At 28.2% G+C, this 24665-nt stretch overlaps 1 protein-coding gene across 4 annotated transcripts in view; it reads right to left on the bottom strand.

Annotated features, from left to right (window-relative positions):
• Window positions 1–24665, bottom strand: part of LOC108560493 (protein Wnt-5b-like) — a 63419-nt gene that overhangs the window by 33296 nt on the left and 5458 nt on the right. The window contains exons 1-2 of one of the 4 annotated variants that reach the window (XM_017918060.1): window positions 16337–16414; window positions 3433–3557 (exon numbers count right to left, since the gene is read on the bottom strand). In XM_017918060.1, the coding sequence (XP_017773549.1) occupies window positions 3433–3557 (125 nt within the window). In that variant the 5' untranslated portion in view covers window positions 16337–16414. Of the gene's footprint in view, window positions 1–1543; window positions 1713–3432; window positions 3558–10515; window positions 10720–16336; window positions 16415–24665 lie in introns of those variants that run through there. The other 3 variants (XM_017918062.1, XM_017918063.1, XM_017918061.1) reach the window with 3 other exon arrangements.

Raw genomic sequence — 24665 nt, 5'->3', positions numbered from 1 at the left:
TTAATAGACGGGAATTCTTCAGATAATGGTTGGTTTCAATAAATATCCCGCACTGTTTGAAACCGGACTAATCGAGGACTTTAAAATCGTATAAAAATAATCAGTAAAAATAAAAATAATCAATAAAAATAATCAATAAAAAAAATAAACTTTCTAGAGTTTGAATAAATTGTAAAATTTGTAGAGTTTGTAAAGTTTTAGTTGTTGCAGAATGTAGAGAGTTTATAGAGTTTGTAGAAATTGGAGAGATTGCAGAATTTGGAGACTTGGTAAAGTTTGCAGATATTCCAGACTATATAGTTTGTAGAGATTGCAGAGTTTGTAGACTTTATAGAGTTTGCAGAATTGGAAGAGTTTGTAGATATTGTAGAATTTGAAGAGTTTGCAGAATTTTGATAGTTTACAGAGATTACAAAAATTAAACTTTTTAGAGTTTGAATACATTGCAAAATTTGGAGAGTTTGTAAAGTTTGCAGTTGTTGAAAAATGTAGAGAGTTTATAGAGTTTGTGGAAATTGGAGAGTGTGTAGAGTTTACAGATATTGTAGAATTTGAAGAGTTTGTAAAGATTACAAAAGGCTTTCTAGATTTTGAAGATATTGCAGAATTTGGAGAGTTTGTAGAGTGTGAAGAGTAGATTTTGCAAAATATGTAGATTTTGCCGAGTTTTAGATTTTTTTTAGATTTATTTTAATTAAACTTAATAGACGGGAATTCTTCAGATAATGGTTGGTTTCAATAAATATCCCGCACTGTTTGAAACCGGACTAATCGATGACTTTAAAATCGTATAAAAATAATCAGTAGAGATTAAAAAAAAATAAACTTTCTAGAGTTTGAATAAATTGTAAAATTTGTAGAGTTTGTAAAGTTTTAGTTGTTGCAGAATGTAGAGAGTTTATAGAGTTTGTAGAAATTGGAGAGATTGCAGAATTTGGAGACTTGGTAAAGTTTGCAGATATTCCAGACTATATAGTTTGTAGAGATTGCAGAGTTTGTAGACTTTATAGAGTTTGCAGAATTGGAAGAGTTTGTAGATATTGTAGAATTTGAAGAGTTTGCAGAATTTTGATAAAATTTCGAGAGTTTGTAAAGTTTGTAGAAATTGGACAGAATTTATAGACTTTCTAAATTTTTAGAATTTGTATAATTTGATATTTCAGAATTTGTAGAGTGTGTATAGTTGGTAGATTTTGCAAAATATGTAGATTTTGCTGAGTTTTAGACGGGAAGTATAGACGTGAATTATTCAGTTAATGGTTGGTTCCACCAAATATCCCGCACTGTTTGAAACCGGACTAATCGAGGACTTTAAAACAGCATAAAAATAAACAGTACAATTTGAAGAGATATAACTATACAGATAAAATAATAAATGCTATGAATCCGTACTGATCGAAGCTGTACTTATTAATTATTTACCATTTTCAAGACTTAAGTAAAATAAATCATTAAGAACAAAGCGTGCGTCATGTGAACGTTTACAGCTCCTTGAGAAACGAGTGGGCAAGTATGTATTTACATTACAATTAGTTTTTCATACCGGGTGATAAACGCTGATGGTCTCCGAATAATTAATGGTCTCGTTTAATTGCTGTTAATTATCTTTGCAATTATTGAATTCAGCGCACACAACTGACGTTGTGAAATTTCGAATAAATTGAAAACGCAATAAATCAGAACGCTAAACAGCAAGCTAATAAATTAAGCGAACTTCTTGCATCTCGTTAAGCTATTATAAAGACGATCCGAAGAATTATGACGAATGTGTGTTTTGTATGTATATTAGAAGAAACGATGCATTCGAACGAACACTTTTTGTACACTTTGTTGCGGGAAGAGTATTAAAATATTGCACTCGAGTCATTGCTGAGCCGATGCCGATATCTGCGCTCCGATCAATGAATGATGACTGGAGATATGTGAATTATAGTCATCATGGTAGGAGAGCCATCCTGTTCCAACCTCCGTACACCGACTCTTCCTCTCTGCAACACGCCACGCAATAAAACCTTACGATGCGTCGTGATTCCATTCCGTTCCAAATCTCGTGACTATTAGCATCAATTGAGTCCATTTCATACTGTGTGTGATTGCGTTTTGGTGCTGGGTATTCTCTTAAGGAGGAACTGGCCATCAACTACCTCAGTTCCCAGATGCCGGGGGGGCGCTGCATTAATTTGAATATGTAACCATAGCCGAGGCACGGCTTTCATTACAAAAGTAAAAAGGTGTTACCGATGCCCAAGGAGCGTGCAAGGATCTCCGTGTTCGGTGCATAATTCAAGTTGAAAGGTCATCGACGAGGAAGTTTTTCCGTGGAGAAAGAAATTCTTTAATGCCAAATGGTATTGTAATTATTACCGCAATTGTTCGAGAACCCCTGCAGCTACGATTTTCCGTTTCATAGATTGAGATTGAGAATGGGGAAGGAAAAGAGAACATATTTAGTGTTTGGCTTCCAAAAGCTGGAATTTATAATTCGTTTCGTCGCGCTAATGACGATTAAACACACTAAACGTTTTCTGTTTATCCAATTTAAACGCACCGATATTATCTCCGACTCGGACCGGATTTAAATAAATTTCTAATAATATTTAATTTCCAGTCGAATGTACATATTTTCCACTCACATAAATTACTATACTTTATTCCACCAATTACTTATCCATCCTGATTTCTTAATATTCCGTGATTTATTACATTTGAGATGCATAATTCTCAATGTTGTGAAATTACAATTTATCTTAGCTTTTGCTAAGAAATAACATTTAAATTAATTTTATGATATAAAATTGGTATTAAATATAAAACCTTGAACTACATGAACACGTATTTTTATTGGATTGGATAGTGAAAAGTAAAAGAGAACGAACAGTTCGGTATTGAATTCATTGATTAATTTTATATGATTAAATATTTGAAAAGAGGATAACGGAATTTTAAAATATCTACAAATAAATAAACTGGTTTTACACGAAAAGAAAGGAGATCGAATTGAAAAATATTTGTAAATATTGAGTCAATAATATATTGTGAAAACTTGTAAAACTTGTAAAACTTGTAAAACTTGTAAAACTTGTAAAACTTGTAAAACTTGTAAAACTTGTAAAACTTGTAAAACAACAAAAATAACGAATTAATTAAACAGAAAAGCTATGGTAGTTAATTTGGACAAATTTTTAAATAAATTATTTACAAATTAATTATTGAAAATCTTGATAATTGGAAATATTGACTTAATATTGGATAAAGATTTGAATAATCAAGTAAACTAAGAAGATATGTGAATCTAATATAATCTAGTAAAGCAAGAAAACAAAAATATCTCATATAAAACTAATTTTAATGTTACATAATTTATAAATAGATTTCTTAGAAAACGGACATTAAAAGAGTAAAAATTGCATAGAGGAAGACATTTATACTTACAGCCATGATCCAGCAGGCGATGATCTTCTCGCGGCTTCCGTAACGGCCAACAGTAGCGTTATGAACAAGTTGAAGAACTGCCTCTTTCCCAGAAACGGTGGTCCTACCAACTTATTTTGCGCCATCTGAAAACCAAGTTTTACAAGTTACTCTCATCACTACACAAACTCGCACGTTTCGAATCGAAACGAAACGAAACAAAAACATTCACAATCCCAATAACTTAAACGAATGATTACAATATATTATACAGCTTTAAATTTTTTCCTTCCGCCCGGATAATTAACTTCGAAGTCGTATCATTTGTAACAATCGTTCGGAATGATTAACGGATCGTTGATTGCGTTTCGTCCACACCGCCGATTACCTAATTAAATTTAATTGCGCGCGAGCGGAGGAGATAAATACGCGCGATGGAAAATTAATAAAAGATTAACTTTCAATTTAATTAGTTGGAGAAAAAACGAGTCAAAAGTAATCGTTGAAAAAAAAATAAAAAAATAATCGTAACGATAATGGCGATAAATCGGGACTCGTTTTTGCATAAAATCTATATTTAAACATTTTATGGTTCGCCGAGGTATGTTCCTTCCTTTATTGCTAATTAAAGCTATTTCGTTCGCATGTTAAAATCGCGCCATGAAAATGTTGAATCTAAATCAATCGTTTTTTTTTATTGTAATTTAACAATTTTTTTCTTTCATCTTGCACTAAAACACTTAAATTTAATTACTTCCGAATCTAAGGGTATTCAACTTTCTATTGGAAACAAAAATCGTGATTTTGCAAACGGTCTGTTATTATTGCTGTTCCCCAGTTTGATTGAAGCCATTTCCGCTTTACCTGCAATTATCTTTTCATTCTTCATTCAAACTTGATAGGTTCTGCTGACGGTTCGAGGCCGAAGCCCACCTCTACGAAGTCCTTCATTTACCTCAGATTCCACATCAACATTCGTTTTTTATTTTACCACAAACAAACAATTAACTTCAAAGTAACGTTTACAAATCACATACATTTTAACGAATCCATTATGAACAAAACGATTCCTTTTTCCCTGAGGAAACGGAATTCTTTCACAGTAAATTAATATCTTTATTAACGTCGATATGCCTACGTTCGTTTCGTGTTTTCACAATTCTTTTTGATTCCGTCTCGAAGAAAGTCCGAGGATGAACATAAAGTGCACGAACTACGCCTACCGAGAACTAATCTTGGAAGTTAATGCACGTTAATGAGCGACTAAATCAACGAGATAAGCTTAAGCATGTGGATTAAATATATTCCGGCCGACGCGAATTTAGTATACGAGTCTGGATGTACGCATCAATTTAACGATTCCAATGGGGGAAAAACCACCTTCGTTCTATCCATAAATTTAACGGCATTACTTTTTTTTCTTTTGATTATGTTTCGTTGTATCTTTGCGAAGGCGCGTTAATTTATGGTCGCTGATACTTTCAATTAATGATATTTTACACAATTTATACGATTAGTCCAACACTTGAAAACTAAATTGTAATATATCAATGATAGAAATTATCCAAAGATTTCGGTTAATGAAATACGAGTATTTATTAAATATTTCTATACGTTAAAAGTACGTTAATTCATGTACGTTAACTGAACTTAATACAAGATTTACATCACAGAAAATGAAACCTTCAGATTTGAATAAACAATTTCATTTTTTATTACAAACGAATATACGTTATGATATAAATTGTAGAGAGAGAAATCGATTCAATTTTAAGTATGAATCTATTTCTGTGTACATTTTGTGTTAATTTAAAGTACGTTCGTGCGAACTAAAAATATATCTCAAATGCATTCATATGGACATTTTCTATACGTTAAAAGTACGTTAACGGTACTTGATATAATCTTTAAAATATAAAAATTGAAACCTTAAGATTTGATTAAGTAATTTCATTTCTTTTTTTGTAATAATTACCAATGAATAGATGTTATGACATAAATTCTAGAGTAATCGATTCAATTTTAAATATGAATCTATAACTAATCATGATTACTGCATTTCCGTTTCAGAGTGTGCAGAAACTTCGATGTAAATACCAATGTTCTATTAACAGTTGATGCGTGTGTATGCATGTGATTAGATTTCAGGTTTTGGATTGATGAGGAAAGGCGTTGTCAGCGGATAATTTTCAAAGTACGTTAATTATTGGTATGAATCAGATGGACGGATTGGGATTATGTTAAACGGACGTCGCGAATTTTTCGCGATATTTAATCATCATTATTACGCGAATCGTAATAAATCCTTCATTTACGTTAACTGTACGTAACGATTTGAATGGAGGCATGCAGGAAGAGCAATGCAAATAACCGTTTGAACTTTAGTTCACTTAATTCCCATATAATACTCTGACTGAGCAAGAAACAAATAATAAAAGAACAAAAACAAGAAAGAAAAAATAAGAAAGAGGCAAAACGAGAGACATTGTTCTCTAAGGGGAATCGCGAACGTACGGCGACTCTGAAATCTGGTTGCGCTTATTGCTCCAAGGAAATTCATCGCTCAACCGAGAGAAAGAGAAAAACCGATGAGGAACTTTCCTCGTTCCGCGAAAATCCGGTTCTCTCTCGTCGTGCGCGGAAAACACGTGTTAATTTAATTGGACCATTCTTTCACGGCGTTTCCCATCATTTTCCAGTACTCGGAACAAATACTTTCAGATAAAATAAGAGAAAAAATACAATAATATTGTGTACAGTTTGTTTTCTTTTTTTTGTTGTTGTTTGCTTTCAGTTGAAACTATCATTAAATTTAGAAAACTTTAGTATTAATATTTCGTATCTTATTGGTAATTATTAAAGTAAACTAACAGTACGGATTACGAACAAATCGGACATCGAAAGCTTTCGTTCAAGATTTTTTTTTTGTTCGCACAAAGTACATATGTTCGTTTAAATCGACAGATTTAAGGTACTTTTTCAGAGCATACACTAGTTGGTATCTTTAACAATCACTTCTATATAAATAAGTGAAGTTTAAACTTACATTTGTTATGAATGAAATGTTTGTAAATATATATTTTTGTATATCATTTTGTTGAATTGTCAAAGATGTCAATAATGACAGTTCAAATGTCAAATTATTTTCTTTCTAACTATATTGATTTTATTTCTTAAAACAAATATTTATAATTAGAAGTCTATACAAATTTTGTTTATTTTTTGATAATAATTTTATATAACTAAGATAAGTTAAAGCTTACATTTGTTGAAATGTGTGTAAATATATATTTTTGTATATCATTTTGTTGAATTGTCAAAGATGTCAATAAAGTCAGTTCAAATGTCAAATTATTTTCTTTCTAAGTTTATTCATTTTCTTTCTTAAAACAAATATTTAGCATTAGAAGTCTATAGAAATTTAGTTTATTTCTTGATAATACTTTTATATAACTAAGTGAAGTTAAAGCTTACATTTGTTATGAATGAAATGTGTGTAAATATATATTGTTGTATATCATTTTGTTGAATTGTCAAAGATGTCAATAATGACAGTTCAAATGTCAAATTATTTTCTTTTTAAGTTTATTCATTTTCTTTCTTAAAACAAATATTTAGGATTAGAAGTCTATAGAAATTTAGTTTACTTTTTGATAATACTTTTATATAAATAAGTGAAGTTAAAGCTTACATTTGTTAGGAATGAAATGTTTGTAAATATATATTTTTGTATATCACTTTGTTGAATTGTCAAAGATGTCAATAATCACAGTTCACATGTCAAATTATTTTCTTTCTAAGTATATTGATTTTCTTTCTTAAAACAAATAATTAGAAGTCTAAACAAATAGAGTTTATTTTTTGATAATAATTTTATATAACTAAGTGAAGTTAAAGCTTACATTTGTTATGAATGAAATGTGTGTAAATATATATTTTTGTATATCATTTTGTTGAATTGTCAAAGATGTCAATAATGACAGTTCAAATGTCAAATTATTTTCTTTCTAAGTTTATTGATTTTCTTTCTTAAAACAAATATTTATAATTAGAAGTCTATACAAATTTAGTTTATTTTTTGATAATACTGAACTTATCAAAGTTTTAACAAAACATCTTAAAATTTCTACAAATTATTTAAGCGATAAGCTTTACATGCATTCATCTTAGTCCTTAGTACTCGACGTTCATACGAACGTACACAAATTTCAAACATTTTCTAAATTAAAAATTGTATATATACTACATCGTTCTAAAAACAGTTTCTTGCATTTTGATTAAATTTTATTTCTTTTTATTAGCGACCGATCAGAATTAACTGGACTTTTCAAATATGCTAATTATCTGTTTATCAAGGTACAAAAAAAAATAAGTATTTAGGATGCTGTTAATTAGGATGATTTATGTCAGTGCGTGGTTGTGCTATGTGTGTCAAAACGTACGAGAAGAACACTTAAAATCGTATCAAATACGTCCGGACTTTAAAGTATCTTCGTATCTCGGTAGCGATATTTAAATCTTGCGGCACGCAGATATATAAAGAATCCTCACTTCTTCTTCATCGTCGACTTCTTTCTTTTCATTTTTTATTTTTTTTTTCTCGATCTAAATTTAATCTTAATTTATTTAAATGAAGACCGATTGCGCCCCACGGCTTCTCCGTCCGAACTGGATTTATGTCCTACCATTAGATTCGATTGGAATCAATGCACATAACTATTTACTTCTCTCGCCTTCATTTCCTTCTCTTCTTTTTTTTTATTCTCTTTCACTTTTTAAATATCGGCCCCCCTTTGATATCGTAAATCGCAGAAACAACAGCTTTTGTTATTCTATTCGCTTCACGCCAATTCGATCACATTACTTGACAAAAGCCAACCTTTTGTAAACACCTTCCAATCACGTTCGCATTTTATATTGTTATTTTTCATTTCGCACAAAGGTCGAACAATGCACTTTATCCTATTATTTTGCACCTCTCACATTCGTTTCTTTGTCAATCTTTACAAAAAAAAAATACAATAAATTATTCTGAAAATAATCTATTGCCCTTTGTACATTATTAAGTATCATCATAGCATATCATAATTGTACGGAAATTACACAATTTAATGAATATCAACTACTCAAAAAATATTTACAATTACTTTCACTTTTCTAAAAGTTTAATATTAAAAATAATCTACTTTTTAAGAAACACATATTTTCTATATTCTTTAATTATTTTAACAAAATTCTTTTCAATTTTTAATAAATAGTTTTATAAATTTTCGATTTGGTTTACAATTTCTCAAAGAAAACATTATTACATGCCAATTATCTCTTCTGACAATGATGTTTTTCAGTATTTACTTCTCCAAATACTTTTTTTATTTAAAAAGCCAACTTGATCTACCGAGACCAATCAATTTGATTGGTTGAAAACTAATCAATGTATATTCTCTTAAAATTAGAGAATCGATACAAAAGAAGTGAGAATTGAGTTTCGTTAATATTTATGAAATAAATAGGGTTAATTTTAAACATACATGATTGGAAACAAAGATGCATAGCGGGAATTTACATTGTTATTACATCTTTTAGTTCAGTGATACAGGACAGTCTTATAAGTCCAGATGAGTGCACTAAATTATAGAAATTCCATAATAATGCCAAGGAAATAAAAGTTATTATAAAAATAAATAACACAGACGAAAAGTGTTCCTAATAAGCTATGTAACATATTATTAAACAACCGATAAATATGAGTCTTCATACACGAATAGCGAAGACAAAATTATTTTGATTAATGGTAGAATATAAGATTTTTATCAAGTTTCGAATGATTTGGAAAACCAACGAATAGAAACTACTGGTACTACCAATAAATCGGATTTGGATAAAATAAAAGAAGCTTTCGAACACGGCACGTTATATTTTTGGAAAGTCTCAGATTCTAAAGAATATGATAAACAATTTATTATATTAAAGGTAAAGTAAAGACTTCATTTCTTCTGGTCAAGGAAATACAGAAAACACATTAACAAATATAATTTCAGATTCAAAAAATATTAAGGAAGTAACTGTAAACAGAACAAAAGTTCGAAATATAAATAATATGCGTATATTTAAGAACTTAATAATTTGTAAGAAATTTAGTAAACACAATAGGATATCTTATTTAGAAATCATGTTTATGTACGTTTATATACATATTCATGCATGAAATTATATAATTATCGTAAATTTCTTCATTTTCTTTTATGTTCATAATAGATATAAATAAATGTATTTTGTAAATTTACGAAAGTTTTTATAATTTATTCTTTATTTCAGTACCATATTTAGGTATCATTTTGACCCAAGTTTTGGTACTATTAAGAAGTACATCAAACTTCAATACCTTTTGTATTTTTTTTGTATATTTAACGAAAATAAAGTTTCTTTTTACTATTTTACTTCTAATATTTAATAGTTACTTTAAGTAATAGTTTCATTGATATATAAAGCAAATTTACAAAATTAAAAAAAAAAACAAATATGTCTGATGATATTAAATAATTTCCCTACTTTATTTTATTGAATTCGAATGTGAAATTTGATTATAAAGGTAAAAAAGCCATTAGAGAAAGTCTGGTGTCTCTCGCTCACTAAGAAACGACTCATTGTTTTAGCCAGAACTTAAAATGGGTAACGACCTAATGAGAAAGTTTAAATTGTACTTACAATAATTTAATTTATTGGAGCTCACCGTTATGAAACGCAAACTCGTTACACATGTTGCAAACCGATAAAACGTGCAATTAATTATAATTTACAAGCGGCAAAGATAAATCAACAGTACGATGCAAACAGGCAACCGAAAAAATATAATATTCATTTCTTATAATTATCTTTTTTTTTTAATTTCGTCAGTTAATTTCATCAATTCTGATTTGCATTGATTTTTTCGGTTATAATTATTACAATATTTCAATATTAAAAATGATTGATACAGATGATTTTGATTTATTTGTATACAAAATCAACGTTTTTGGGTCAAAGAGCCACTTGCCTGTAAAATAAAGTTTAAGGAGCCGCACGTAGCATTACAATCACTATTTTTTACTAATAAAATGAATTTACCACTACTGCGAAAGCTGGGAGCCGCAAATTCTTAATGAAAGAGCCACATGCGCCTCCGAAATCAGCTTTTGTCCAACGATAAGGGCAATACACTTCCTTGAGGAACACCAACAAAAATCCTATTAATTCAAGCACGAGTTTTACACGTACAGAATAGTTGCAAACAACGCCTACTATGAGAATAATAAATGTCAATTGAGAAGTAATGAATCAGGGAAGTGTGCGAATGTTCTCTCAATATTTAGTGAACGTGTATACATACACAAACGGCCTTTTAACGTCACCATTTACGCATCTCTTGATTGCTTCAATTGCGACACTTAATCTTTACAACTCAATTTGAACTGACGTAATAAAATTACTGCACATTTGTTTTTTTTTCAGTTCGTTCTTTTCATTATTTCAAGTCATCTACATCTTCATTTGCAAACTCTTATTCCACAGTTACTGATCGTAAAACGCTTTAATCTGCATACATTGGACGTTTCAAGAATTGACTATTTCCATGTACATTTCTTTTTTTGGTGATTAAAACAGGTTTTTTATTTGGTTAAAGTGTTTCCAACTTCTAATGAGTATAGATAAAACAGTCAAGTATAAAATAAACTTTTATCTTATATTACGAAGTTCTTGTGTTTTTAATGAATTAGTTTATAACTTTATAACTATATAAAAATATGGTTATTAATACAATACATTCATGTATAAACTATTAAAATGTTATAATTAATATCGTAAATTTTGCATTCTAATTTATCAAGTCATTTCTTAACATTTTCTTAACAGTAATTGGTGAAATTTCATGTAAAAAATGACAACATTTTAGAATAGAATCTACCAAAAATATATTATATAAATAAACTATATTTAATGAAAATTTACTTTCTTAAAATTAGATTTATTTAGTAAACTAGTATGATTAATGTTAATTAATGTCTTTTGAAAAGTTTCCTACAATTATCAACATAAACATTGATTAATTACTTTGTTGCAAAATTTCATAATAAAGTAAAAAATAGCGATAATAAATCTCTGACTTTCTTTCCTTATATAAGAAAAGATACGCATATTAATTATGCTTTAATTGTGAAGGAAGAAGCAATTCAAAATATTCGCATTGTATTACAAAATTGTAGAAACGTCGTATACGAATTCAACTCTAATTAATCATCCTTTCATAGCACCGCCACTCCACTGTGGAACCAAAAGTACGGTTCTATTCTGCAATGCGAGGATGATTAATTAAACGCGGAATAAATTAGTGGAAAAAGCATTCGCATCGCAACATCAGAATTTTACCAAAAAAAAAAATGGACAATTAATTAATCATTTTGTCTTTTTACCCTACAGTCACGTTCTCGCTTTCATTACGCAATTTTGTTCTTCGTTTAAGAAAAGTTTATTGCGTCACTGCTTAAGTTCAAATAATAAGAAAAATGTAATTTAACTTTTAGTTTGAATTGAAATGTTGGATAATTTAAGATTTGTTCTGACTTGAAATGAATTGAATAACTTGAATACTGGAAAAATTGATAATTTAACAATTTTTTGTACTTGAGAATATGGACAATTAAACTCAACTTATAACTGGAGAAAATAAATAATTTACGACTTTTTTTTATAATTTAAGTCAATTTTTGACTTGAGAAAATTGATAATTTAAAACCATTTCTTTACTTGAAAAATTGATAATTTTACCATTTATTTGTACTTTTCTTGACTCCAAAAAGAAATAGATAAATAGTTGGTAACTCGAGAAGGTGGATAATTTAACTCTTTTTATTTTCTGGAAAAAATGAATAATTTCAGTATTATTTGACTTGATAAAATAGACAATTTAATTCATTATTTTACTTGAGAAGATGAATACATTATTTCTTTTGGTATCTCAAGGAGATGAATAATTTAACTCTTTCTTTGTCCTAAGAAACTTGACAATTTAACTCTTTTTTACTTAAATAAGTGGATAATTGAACTCATTTTTTACTTGAGATGATGGACAATTAAACTCAATTTATGACTAGAGAAAATAGATAGTTTCTAGCCATTAGATAAAATCAAGTCATATCGATAATTTAACTATTTTTTGACTGGAAAGAAATGAAAAATTTCACTATTATTTGACTTAAGAAAAATGGATAACCATTTCTTTGTACTTTTCTTAACTGAAAAAAGAAATAGATAATTTTACTGGTAACTCGGGAAGATGGACAATTTAACTGATTATTTTACTTGGAAAGATGGATACATTCATTCTTTTGGTGTTTCAAGAAGATGTAAAATTTAACTCTTTTTTGAATTGATAATTTAACTCTATTCTTTACTTGAAAAATGGATTATTTAACCATTTATTTGTAGTTTTCTTGACTGGAAAACGAAATATATAAATAAAGAACTGATAACTCGAAAAGATGAATAATTTAAGTCGGTTTTTAACTGAAAAACATGGATAATTTCACTATTATTTGATTGAAAAAAATGGATATTTTAACTCATTATTTGACTTGAGAAGATCGATAAATTAACTCTTTCTTTGAAGAAAATTGATAATTTAATTATTTTTTTACTTGAATAAGTAGATAATTTAACTCATTTTTTACTTGAGATGATGGACAATTAAACTCAATTTATGACTAGAGAAAATAGATAGTTTCTAGCCATTAGATAAAATCAAGTCATATCGATAATTTAACTATTTTTTGACTGGAAAGAAATGATAAATTTCACTATTATTTGACTTAAGAAAAATGGGTAACCATTTCTTTGTACTTTTCTTAACTGAAAAAAGAAATAGATAATTTTACTGGTAACTCGGGAAGATGGACAATTTAACTGATTATTTTACTTGGAAAGATGGATACATTCATTCTTTTGGTGTTTCAAGAAGATGTAAAATTTAACTCTTTTTTTGAATTGATAATTTAATTCCTTTCTTTACTTGAAAAATGGATTATTTAACCATTTATTTGTAGTTTTCTTGACTGGAAAACGAAATAGATAAATAAAGAACTGATAACTCGAAAAGATGAATAATTTAAGTCGGTTTTTAACTGAAAAACATGGATAATTTCACTATTATTTGATTGAAAAAATGGATATTTAACTCATTATTTGACTTGAGAAGATCGATAAATTAACTCTTTCTTTGAAGAAAATTGATAATTTAATTATTTTTTTACTTAAACAAGTAGATAATTTAACTCATTTTTTACTTGAGATGATGGACAATTAAACTCAATTTATGACTAGAGAAAATAGATAATTTCTAGCCATTAGATAAAATCTAGTCATATCGATAATTTAACTCTTTTTTGACTGGAAAGAAATGAAAAATTTTACTATTACTTGACTTAAGAAAAAAGGATTACCATTTCTTTGTACTTTTCTTAAATGAAAAAAGAAATAGATCTCAAGAAGATGTAAAATTTAACACTTTTTTTGAATTCATAATTTTACTCCTTACTTTACTTGAAAAATGGATTATTTAACCATTTCTTTATAGTTTTCTTGACTGGAAAAAGAAATAGATAAAAAAAAACATGGATAATTTCACTATTGTTTGAATTAAGAAAATGGATAATTTAACTCATTATTTTACTTGAGAAGATGAATAAATTAATTCTTTTGGTGTCTTAAGAATATGGATAATTTAACTCTTATTTTTGACTAAAGAAGTTGTATTATTTTACTTGAAAAGTGAAATATTTAACTATGATCTAAAAACTTAGATAATTTAACTTCCATTTAACTTGATTTGAAAATACAGTTAATTTATTGACTTCTCCTTTGTAAAAATCATCTATATAAAACCAGAACTAGTTTTGTCAGCTAATCTCGTGTCGATCCTTATCAAATCAGGCTAGACACGTGAATGCCCTTTTATACTTTCGTTTCGCTCGGACAGAGAGAAAGAAATCTGAATTATAATTGGCTTTCATCGATGAGAAATTGTACAAAAAAAAGGACAAAATTGTGTCAAAATAGAGGAAGAATTGCAGGTGGAACGACTCACTTCACGCATCCTCGGATTTATATTAAGGTCATTTAGTTTCTTCTGTATTGTGGAAAGGCGAGAATTGTTTTATATTAAATAGTAAAACTCGGAGGAAGTGAACGCATTCTCTTTACGATTATGAAAATCATCAATTTATTTATTACATGATTTTCTCTGCATTATTTTCAATTCATTTTATCTACAAACTATTGCCAATTACGGTTTCAGTTTTGCAGAAATTTTTATTTTATTGTGTTTATAGAGTCGTAAAATCGCTCGAAACAGTTCGAATGCGTTTCGTAAATGGAAATTTAATATCGTGTGCATTTTAGTTGCAATAATAATGCATGAAACGATCTAATTAATTTACTGATTTATAAGAATTACAAACATTTAAAGTTCACTACTTATGCGAGTTAAAAACTGTAAACTTTACTTACATGTTACTATATAATTAAAAGTTATCTCCATTTATTACTATTTGTACATACTGAAATTTACATATATAAAGTTTTAAGTAAAGTCGTTGCAAAAGACAATTATTTAAAATATTTGTTTCAAATAACATCAAGAAATCAAAAAAGTGTTTTAAAATCTATTTATTTATGGTTTTTCAATATTTACAGTTAACAAAATAGAATTCAAAGTTTCTTTTCATTTGTTAATTGAAGTTTTTTTCAAGTTTTCATTTAGTAATTTGGATTTATTAATTTATACCAAAATTTACAGCTATATGAAAGTTTTTGCAGTGAAATAAATACAATAGAGACTAAAGATTTTGTTATAAATTTCATAACATTTTCATGTACAAAAATAGAATTAAAAGTTTGCTTTCATTTGTTAATTGAAGTTTTCATCGAATAATTTGGATTTATTTATTTATACGAAAATTTACAAATTTATGAAAGTTTTTGAAGTAAAATAAATACAAATAGTAAAAATCATTTTAAAAGCATTTCTTTAATGAAATATAATTTTAAAAGTTATTTTTTTACTATTCAAATAGAGTTAGAGTACAAAGCTTGTATACCAAATTTTATAATATATTCATGTTCAAAATATATAATTTAAAGTTTGTTTTCATTTAAGAATTTGAGTTTTTTTAAGATTTCATCATTTAATTATGTTTATTTATACTAAAAATGTATAAATTTACTGCTTAATGAAAGTTATTTAGAGACTAAAGATTGTGTTATAAATTTCATAATATTTTCATGTACAAAAATAGAATTCAAAGTTTGCTTTCATTTCTTAATTGAAGTTTCATCGAATAATTTAGATTTATTTATTTATACGATAATTTACAAATTTATGAAAATTTTTGCAGTGAAATAAATACAAATAGTGAAAATGATTTTAAAAGTTATTTTTTTAACTATTTAATTAGATTTAGAGATCAAAGCTTATGTTCTAAATTTCATAATATTTTCATGTACAAAAAATATAATTTAAAGTTTGTTTTCATTTAAGATTTTAAGTTTTTTTTTAATATTTCATCAACTGCTTTATGAAAGTTATTTAGAGATTAAAGCTTGTGTCCTAAATTTCATAATATTTTGATGTTTTAAAATATAATTTGTTTTCATTTATTGTTATTTTTTGGAAGCTTTTTTTAAATAATTATGTAAACTACAGCATATTAAGATGCATCGATAGCCCTTTGGCCAGCCTATTGATATATATTTTTATTATATGTTAACATTTATTTATGTATAAATTGTACTTTTTTTTTCTTCTTCTTATGTATTAATGTTTGGCCAATAAATTATTATTATTATTAAGATGCATTTTTATAGACTTTATTGAAGTGAATTGTGATGGACTTACATTTTTTTGTGTGCGTATATAAATAATTTACATATCCTTCGTGAAGGAAAGGTTTGTGGATCTCAATTAATCCCAGACTTCGGATTTATTGGCACGGAATGCGTAGAGAGATGAAAGGGAAACCCGAGGAGGCGACGACACTCGCGATACACGAGATCCACGTAGTGGACGAGGGTTGTTTATGCTTTCGGTTTATCTTTTCGATGGTCGTGCGAGACTATCAGACCATCAACATCCGAATCGTAGAGAGGAAGACGTGGACATCGCGCCGCGATCGCGTTTCATCAAACACGGATGCTGCTGCTGCTGTTGCTGTCGATGAACGTGTGTATCATCTGCAAGAACGAAACGGCGGCCGGTCCAGAGACGCGCGGTGAACCAATGGACGGCATGCAAAGAACTGAACTGACTCCGGTTCGGCTGGAGGAGGAGGATAGAGACCAGAAGAGAAGAGATTCCGTCTGCATGCGTCGCTTTTTACCGCGTTCTCGTACCGCTTCGGTCCATTGTTACATACACACACACACACACAACACAACCGATCCCGAATTGCCTTGCATTTGCCATCAATGGTGAACGAATTCACCCCATCTTCTTCACCTGGTCCACAGGATGCTCACCTCGATGCCACCCTTCCTCCTCGGTAATTAACCGTACCTTTCATTATGACAAACCGTCTTTGTCCTCTCCTGATATTCCGAGTCTACCAAAGAATTTTGTTCCACCCCATCCACCGCAACAACAATAAAAAGAAAGAAATAAACAAAACGAAATGAACAACGAATTCCTTTTCACCTAATCCAATTAGGCATTAATGGATTTGTCGTGTCCCACCGTTGATATCAACGGCGGCGGATCAAAGGCACCATTGTTATACCAGGTGTCAATGTTTTATGCCAAAAATACTACAGAAGTCATCTACATACATATACAAATAAATAAACTCATCTAAATCACAGTTACCGCAATAATTCTAATACTTAACTGCTCTTTATTGAAACTTTCTACCTGCGTTTAGTTACATTATTAATAAGAAAAGTGAATCAATATAATGTATCCGTTTTTATTGACATAACAATTGTATTGAGTTATGCGGAAAGTTCGTGCTATTTTTTTACAAAAATTGAAAATTTAAACTGTTTGACCTTTCTTCATCTTTCCCAATACTTTATAAATATTTTAAGTACTTACATTTAATAATTTACTAATTTCTTATTATTTACGTTTATTTTGCTCGCAAATCATTGTTTTACTATTTATTTAAGTATATTTGCCCTCAATTTCTTATTAGTCAGGAAAAACATAATTTTGATTTCATCCAACCAATCAAAGTGTTAATATATTCATAAAATTTGATGATAATTTCATGAATTAGTTTCAGTTTTCATTTAACTAAAGTTTCTTAATTCTAAAACTTGTATTTTCACACCAAGAAAAGTTGCGTCAAGAGTATTTTTATATACGTTTTTTTTATTTCTTTATTTGTAATGTTAATAGTTTAATTTTAGTTTCAAAACTTCTCAATTTACAAATCTAAAATAATGTAAATTCAATTACAGTTGTCCCCCGACTTACGAACTAGTTCCGTTCCAAAGGGTTGTTCGTAAGTCGAATTTGTTCGTACGTCGGGGTAATTTTAAAAATTTCAAAATATACTCATCTTACCACACTTTATCATGGTTTTTTCTCTTATGTATGTTAAATTCCGTATTATTGATAGCATAAATTTTAAAAAATGGATTAAAATAAACAAAATACTTACTTACAAATACTTTTCAATGTAGATAAAATTCTAATTTTATAATCAAAAACATCAACATATGTTACTATAAACTTACATAATTTGAAAACAAATTCTATTATGATTATGACAATTTGTACAAATTACATTTCAATGTATTCTTATATTAACATTTCAAGTAATAAATGTTTTAGTAAATACCACCCAAAAGCTCGAAACTCAAATTAATGGTGAGCGATTCATCATCATTCAAACTAAACCTCTTCATCATCAATCGAATCGTCTGAAATCATTCAAACAAATTGCGTCCCAATTTACCAAATTAGGTTTCTCCTAATTAATTACCTTCTCTCTCTCTCTCTTGTGTACGATTCTGAACAAAGAAGATCACAATCTGTTGTTTATATGTGAACTCGACATTCTTCCACATATTCGTATCACTGCGATTCAATTAAATTCACTATTTTACAAGAAGAAAATCATTCCGGTTGGGGCATTTCCTGCGTTCAAGATTCTATACACACAGATGTTTACCATTATCCATATGCAGCAGAAATACACGACGCAATTCGATACAATAAATTACACACAATTTATTTATTGAAACGTAATTGATTATAATTGAATAGAAATCATAATTGTTAATATGAATATCAATTTACATTGAATTATTTAACTTAATATATCTATTTAAAAGATTATTAATAATTTAAATTCATTTTTTATAACTAACAAAAGTTAAGTAAAGATAATATTTGCTTTAGCGATAATTCGACAATTTTAGTTAAGAATTATATAATAATTACATAGACAATCAAATAAATGAAATAATTTTAAATAATTATAAATTATACGTAACAAATTATAAATTGAGTAATTAGTTTGAAATATATTATTGTGTAATCATTTTGTTCTTAAGTCTATACTGAAATTAACGATTTGTTATGCTTATGAAGTATTTTGTTTTAAATAAATAGCTGCAAGGAATGTTTGATTTGCCCATCCCAGATGCAAACAATAATACTCACAGAAAACAGCTGCAGGGTCAAATTAAGATGAAGCTGTAATTTCTTTTCACAAATTTTATTACTGTGGCATCAACTTTCATCTTTAGAATGAAATTTTTATATTGTTAATTAACATTGAATACAAAAACTTCATTTTAAATTAATAATCAAGTAAAATGAAGCAATTTTTAATTTCAGTTTTAATAGTTCTGAAATGAATGAAATACAATAAAATTAAAATGATATAAAAAAATCTAAATTAAATTAACAATGAGTAAAATTTTAAAGAAACTGAAACTGCTTCAATTTTCATTTTAACCCGTAAGTACTACGGATGGGTCAGATTGACCTAACGTTTTGTAACATATGCAAAAGACCAATTTGTTCTACTTTCTCAAAAAAAAAAATGCCCAAACTGTTTTGAACAACAAAATCAGTTTTAAGTTAAATAATTAGAATTGTTGTAAAAATTAATTAATATAATATAATTAAAAAATTAATAATTTGTGGCTAGTACTTGTGTTTTGTTTATTTTATATTGTAAATAAAGCTTGAATAAAATAAAATTATTTCGAAAGAAAAAATAAATATCAAATAATTTTTTGAGTAAAATTGTAAATTAAAATAATGAAACTTCAATAACAATTTTCCTATTGACTGAAAAATTTTGTATTTCACGCTCTTTGTAAATGAAGTAATAAAGATTATAATTCTAAAAACAAAAATTTAAATTATTTTTTATCATGAATGAATAAAGGAAACAAAACGATTAAATTATAAAGAATGAAACTTGAATTTACTTTAATGGATTTGTTGTGTTTACCTCCAATTTCAATTAATTATAGTCATCCTCTTGGATAATGCATTAGGTTACTCATCAATAACTTTTTATGTAACATTTTATGAAGAAGTTAGAACAAATTCATGTCTATTATTGAATTGTTTCATGTGCATTTAAATTATTTTCTAGCTAAATTTGTAGATGATTTTTAGTTTGAAAAATCTCCAGTTATTTAAGAAATTTGATGTAGTTAATATTAGCTAATATTACTTATGACTAATTGGACCAACGATAAAGATTATTTCTATCCTGTTTTCTTTTTTGTATAAATGTAATTTAAACAAAAAGAAAATACAGTTAAGAATTTAGTGATGGCCCAGACTTCTCTTTGAAGTTTGGAATGTTGGTTCTTCAAAAAGTTAAAAGTGAGCTTTGGAAATGTGCAGAAATTCGCGTGTTGGAAATGCGAGGAACGTGGATGTGCTTTAACGCTTCAATGGAAGCAAAGTGCATTTTAAGTACTATCAAATTAAGGAAGTCAGTCGAAGAATCCTGACAAGATATCGTCGTTTTAATAAGCTCTCCCATATCATTTCCACGCATCAGAAACGTTACCGTTCCTTTGCGGAATGCGCATCGAAATGCCGCGGAAAGCGAACGTTTCAATCGTTTAAAACCAAAATTTACTCAATTAAAAACGCCACTTAGTATATAGTTTACATTCTTGAAAACGCAATTTAAATACTTAATTGTAAAAGAAAAAAAGGAAATAACTTTAATTATAACGAATGAATATTAAAAATAATCAAATATTTGTATAATTAAACGTAGTTTATGAGATTTTGTAATGATCGTTAATTATAAAATAACTTTCATTAATTTCGTTTCCCTAATTTTAGATAAACAAACTCGTTTCTTGTGTGTAAATATTGCAGGACTTGTAAAGAAAAAACTTACATTTTTATTTTCCATTGTCGTGTTATGCAGGACAATGATGATATTGTGTTAAGTGGATTCTTCTTAGGGAAATTGTAATAAACTGTTAGTATATGAAGTGGAGAAGCTTCTGGTCTGGATGAAGTGTTTGCTGACCAAACTAAAATGACAATGACCTCGGGGTACTTCTTCGAAGCTGGCGACATTCTTCAAATCGCACGGACAATTTACTATTATTTCATTTTTTAACTTTAATTTTATAAATAATTTTTATAGAAATTGGATAGAATTGTGTTTTATAATGTTGAACTGAAATGTGTAAGGATCTGAAGAAAGAGCAGAGGTTGAAGTTTTCGCACAGGAAGTTGGTCGGTGGTTGTGTCTACAAGAGTAAATTTACGTGAAAGGAATTAAAACAATCGCAATCGTGCAGACACGTGGAGTTGGTCTGAGAAGTCAACAGCATCGTTCGACAACTGCAAAAAAATATTATACTTTAGTGTATTTCCATGTATTAAAATGTCTTGTGCTTTTATGTAATTCACGTTTCTTGGATATTTTATTTTATTTCATTTGAAATTATGTTTAACAAAATATTATTACAAAAAAAAATAAAGAAAATTACAAAACATTAAAGATTCTATATTTTTTTCAAATTTGAACATGAATTATAAAACTACAGCTTATATGAATACTGGCTACATTCCCCAAACATTCATTTTTCATATGTATCTTTTAGATCCATTCAATCAATTATAGTTTCAGTGAAAATCATTGTGAAAATACTGATTTTTCAATTTTTGACACCAATTATATAATACACAATGTATAATACACAATGTATAATACACAATGATGTATGAATACTTGGTACATTTCCCAAACATTCAGCTCTCATATGCATCTTTTGGATCAATTCTATTGTAATAGATAGATTCACTAAAATGTGTATGCTTCTTCAAGCGTTAATTTTTCATATTTTTCATAATTGAAAAATTGAGCAATTTATCAATATAAAGTAATAACTTTCAGTTTTCATATGTATCTTCTGGATCCATTCAATGTATTATAGTTTCTGAGAAAATCACAAAAATGTGAAAATTAGCGTGATTTGGCTGTCTCATTGCATCATAGTAACACATGGTCCTGTTAACAAGCTTTAAAATCAAGTAGCTTAATTTGCATAATAGAAACGTCATTGTAATGACGTTTCATAGTGAGTTACATCTCATAGCGAAAATTTTTCATTTTTTTCAACTTTAAACGCGAATTACAGCCAAATTTAAGAAACCACAGTAATTCTCACAAATCTAGCTTCCATATGCATCTTTTTTGGATACATTCAATCTATTATAGAAAATCACTAAAATGTGAAAATTTGCATGATACAAACATGGTCCTGTTAATAAGCTTTAAAATCAAGAAACTTAATTCGCATAATAGAAACGTCATTGTTTTGACGTTTCACAGTGAGTTACATCCAGGGATACCAAAGGCGCTTGTTATATATATATATATATATATATACATCTCATATTCACTTTGGTCCCCCTGGTTACATCTCATAAGAGAAAACTTCTTAACGCAGTGTATTTTCAGTGGATCCTGTCTTAGAGATTATCATGATAACTTGAGGGCATCCGAAAAAGGTAAGGACCATTAGTATTGTGGTATGCAATCCTTCAGATCGCGTTTCGAATAAACCATATTTCCGTTAACGAATCCGAAACTATCGAGATGAATCTAAATCGGGTGCGGAGCCTAAATAATTAATTTCCAGTATCGCTGCGAGGGCAATTAGAAGATTTTTTTCTTGATGGAATAGAACGAGGATGAGAGAGGAATGAGAATGGTTGCACTATTATTTAATATTCATAGGCTCAGATGCGTTGGCCGATAAAATGTTTTTGTGTAATTGTATTTATATTCAGACATATACATTCATGTGGCATACAACAAAATGAGAAACAACTATTAATTAGACGAATGCTTAATGAATGATTTGTGTTGTAATGTTCATAGTTTGAGAATAATTTCAGTTTACTTTTGTAGTTAAATTATGTATATACTTTACTATACTTTACTATACTTTACTATACTTTACTATACTTTACTATACTTTACTATACTTTACTATACTTTATTTAATCACATCTGGAAATATTATTAGATTATTGATAAACAGTCATACTTCGATTAACGTTACTTCGTACTCAGAGGTAAATAATTCTATATCCAGAATACGTTCCTTCTTAAAGAAAATTAAAAGTTGTTATATGGAATAGTGTAGGTAATCTGTTCTGCCAATTTTCAGGACTTATATGACATCATGAAGGTAATCGGTTTTGTCATTATCCCGGACTGTTTAAAGCCGGACTAATTGAGGAACTAAATAAAATAGAAATAAACCGGACTAAAGCGATTTGATTGTATAAAGAAAGAAAAAAAACAGAAAAGCTTTTTGGTTAAATAATTTTGTTTAAATAAAAAATACATTTTGTATTTTCTTCCATATTGTTCGATTTAAATGTAGAGTGTCTTGAAAACCGGACTGATCGAGGTATTTATTGTATTTCTTTTGCAAATTTGAACATTTTAATTGTTGCTTTAAAATTTTACTAATTATATAAAACAATATTCTTGTGTATTATTGTTTTAGAATTTACTTCTATTTGGTTCGATTCAAAAATAGTGTATCTTGGAAACCGGACTGATCGAAGCCGAACTATTTGAGATATCTATAAAAGTAGCATACAAAAAGCTTCATTAGTTTTAAAAGTTTATTAAATATTTAAAAACTGAAACTATTTGCATTATAATGTGTGTATATTTCGATAATTCAATCATTTTCTTGTAACAATCAAAGATATAAGGACACGGAAAAATAAATTTCATGTAGTGGGCAATTCATTACATGAAAGTCTAATGAATGATTTGTGTTGAAACCGGAGATCCCTCTTCTCTTCATTCTTCATTCATTATTTTTCAAATGCGTACAAGACTCTTGCCTTGTCGTATTAATGATGCGTCTTTCCAAATATGGAACTCACATTCAAAACGTACAGCAAACAGAACGAATATATATTAAGAAAAAAAAATGCATTAATATCTTGTTTACGTTTGTATAATATTAATCTTATAAATTGACCACATGTAACGCGGATTATTCAAATTCGTGTTTAAAGAAAGTTGTTCATTGAGTTTTAACTCCCAAATGGAAAACCATGAAAATTCGTCGCCCTCGTATTGAATAATCGGATTAAATTGCATCGAAGAAGAGAGACAATGGTGATGATGATGATCTTTCTTTTCTGTGACATCGATAACATCTCCAGCCAATCTGGTTTCCGTTTTAATTGAAGAGAGATGTTTGTTGAACAGTAAAGGATGGTTTTTGAGAAGATTTAATGAATAGATGATAATGTTGTTGGAACAAGATGATTTATGGAAATTATTCCTGTTCTCTTCTTCGTTTGTTTAATCCCATTCCGAGACGTGTCTTGTCATTGCCATCAGCGCGCGTTCACAAATCCGTTTGCAATTGAAAATGCCAGATCACTTTTACTATATGCAATTACCTATGGATTTAACGCTATTAATCAATATGTCTTTGCATTGTAATTCCCTTTCTCGATAACTACACTACATGATGAATATTCATTTTGATCAGTATTATAACTGGCTAATATTACGTAATTACATAATTGCAAACATTTCATGTAATTTCCTAATAATCTTATGTAATTATAAATTCCTTAGAAAATCTTACATTATTTTTATTCAATAACTTAAAGACAATTTTATTTTATTGACATTTAAAATACATTTCTTTAGATTATAATGTTTTTTTTTATATACAAATTT

Source organism: Nicrophorus vespilloides, unplaced genomic scaffold, assembly GCF_001412225.1.
Source record: "Nicrophorus vespilloides isolate i.1.1-1 unplaced genomic scaffold, Nicve_v1.0, whole genome shotgun sequence".
NCBI lineage: Eukaryota > Metazoa > Arthropoda > Insecta > Coleoptera > Silphidae > Nicrophorus > Nicrophorus vespilloides.
Note: the sequence above shows the minus strand (reverse complement) of the source record. Positions and strands in the feature narration are given on the sequence as shown.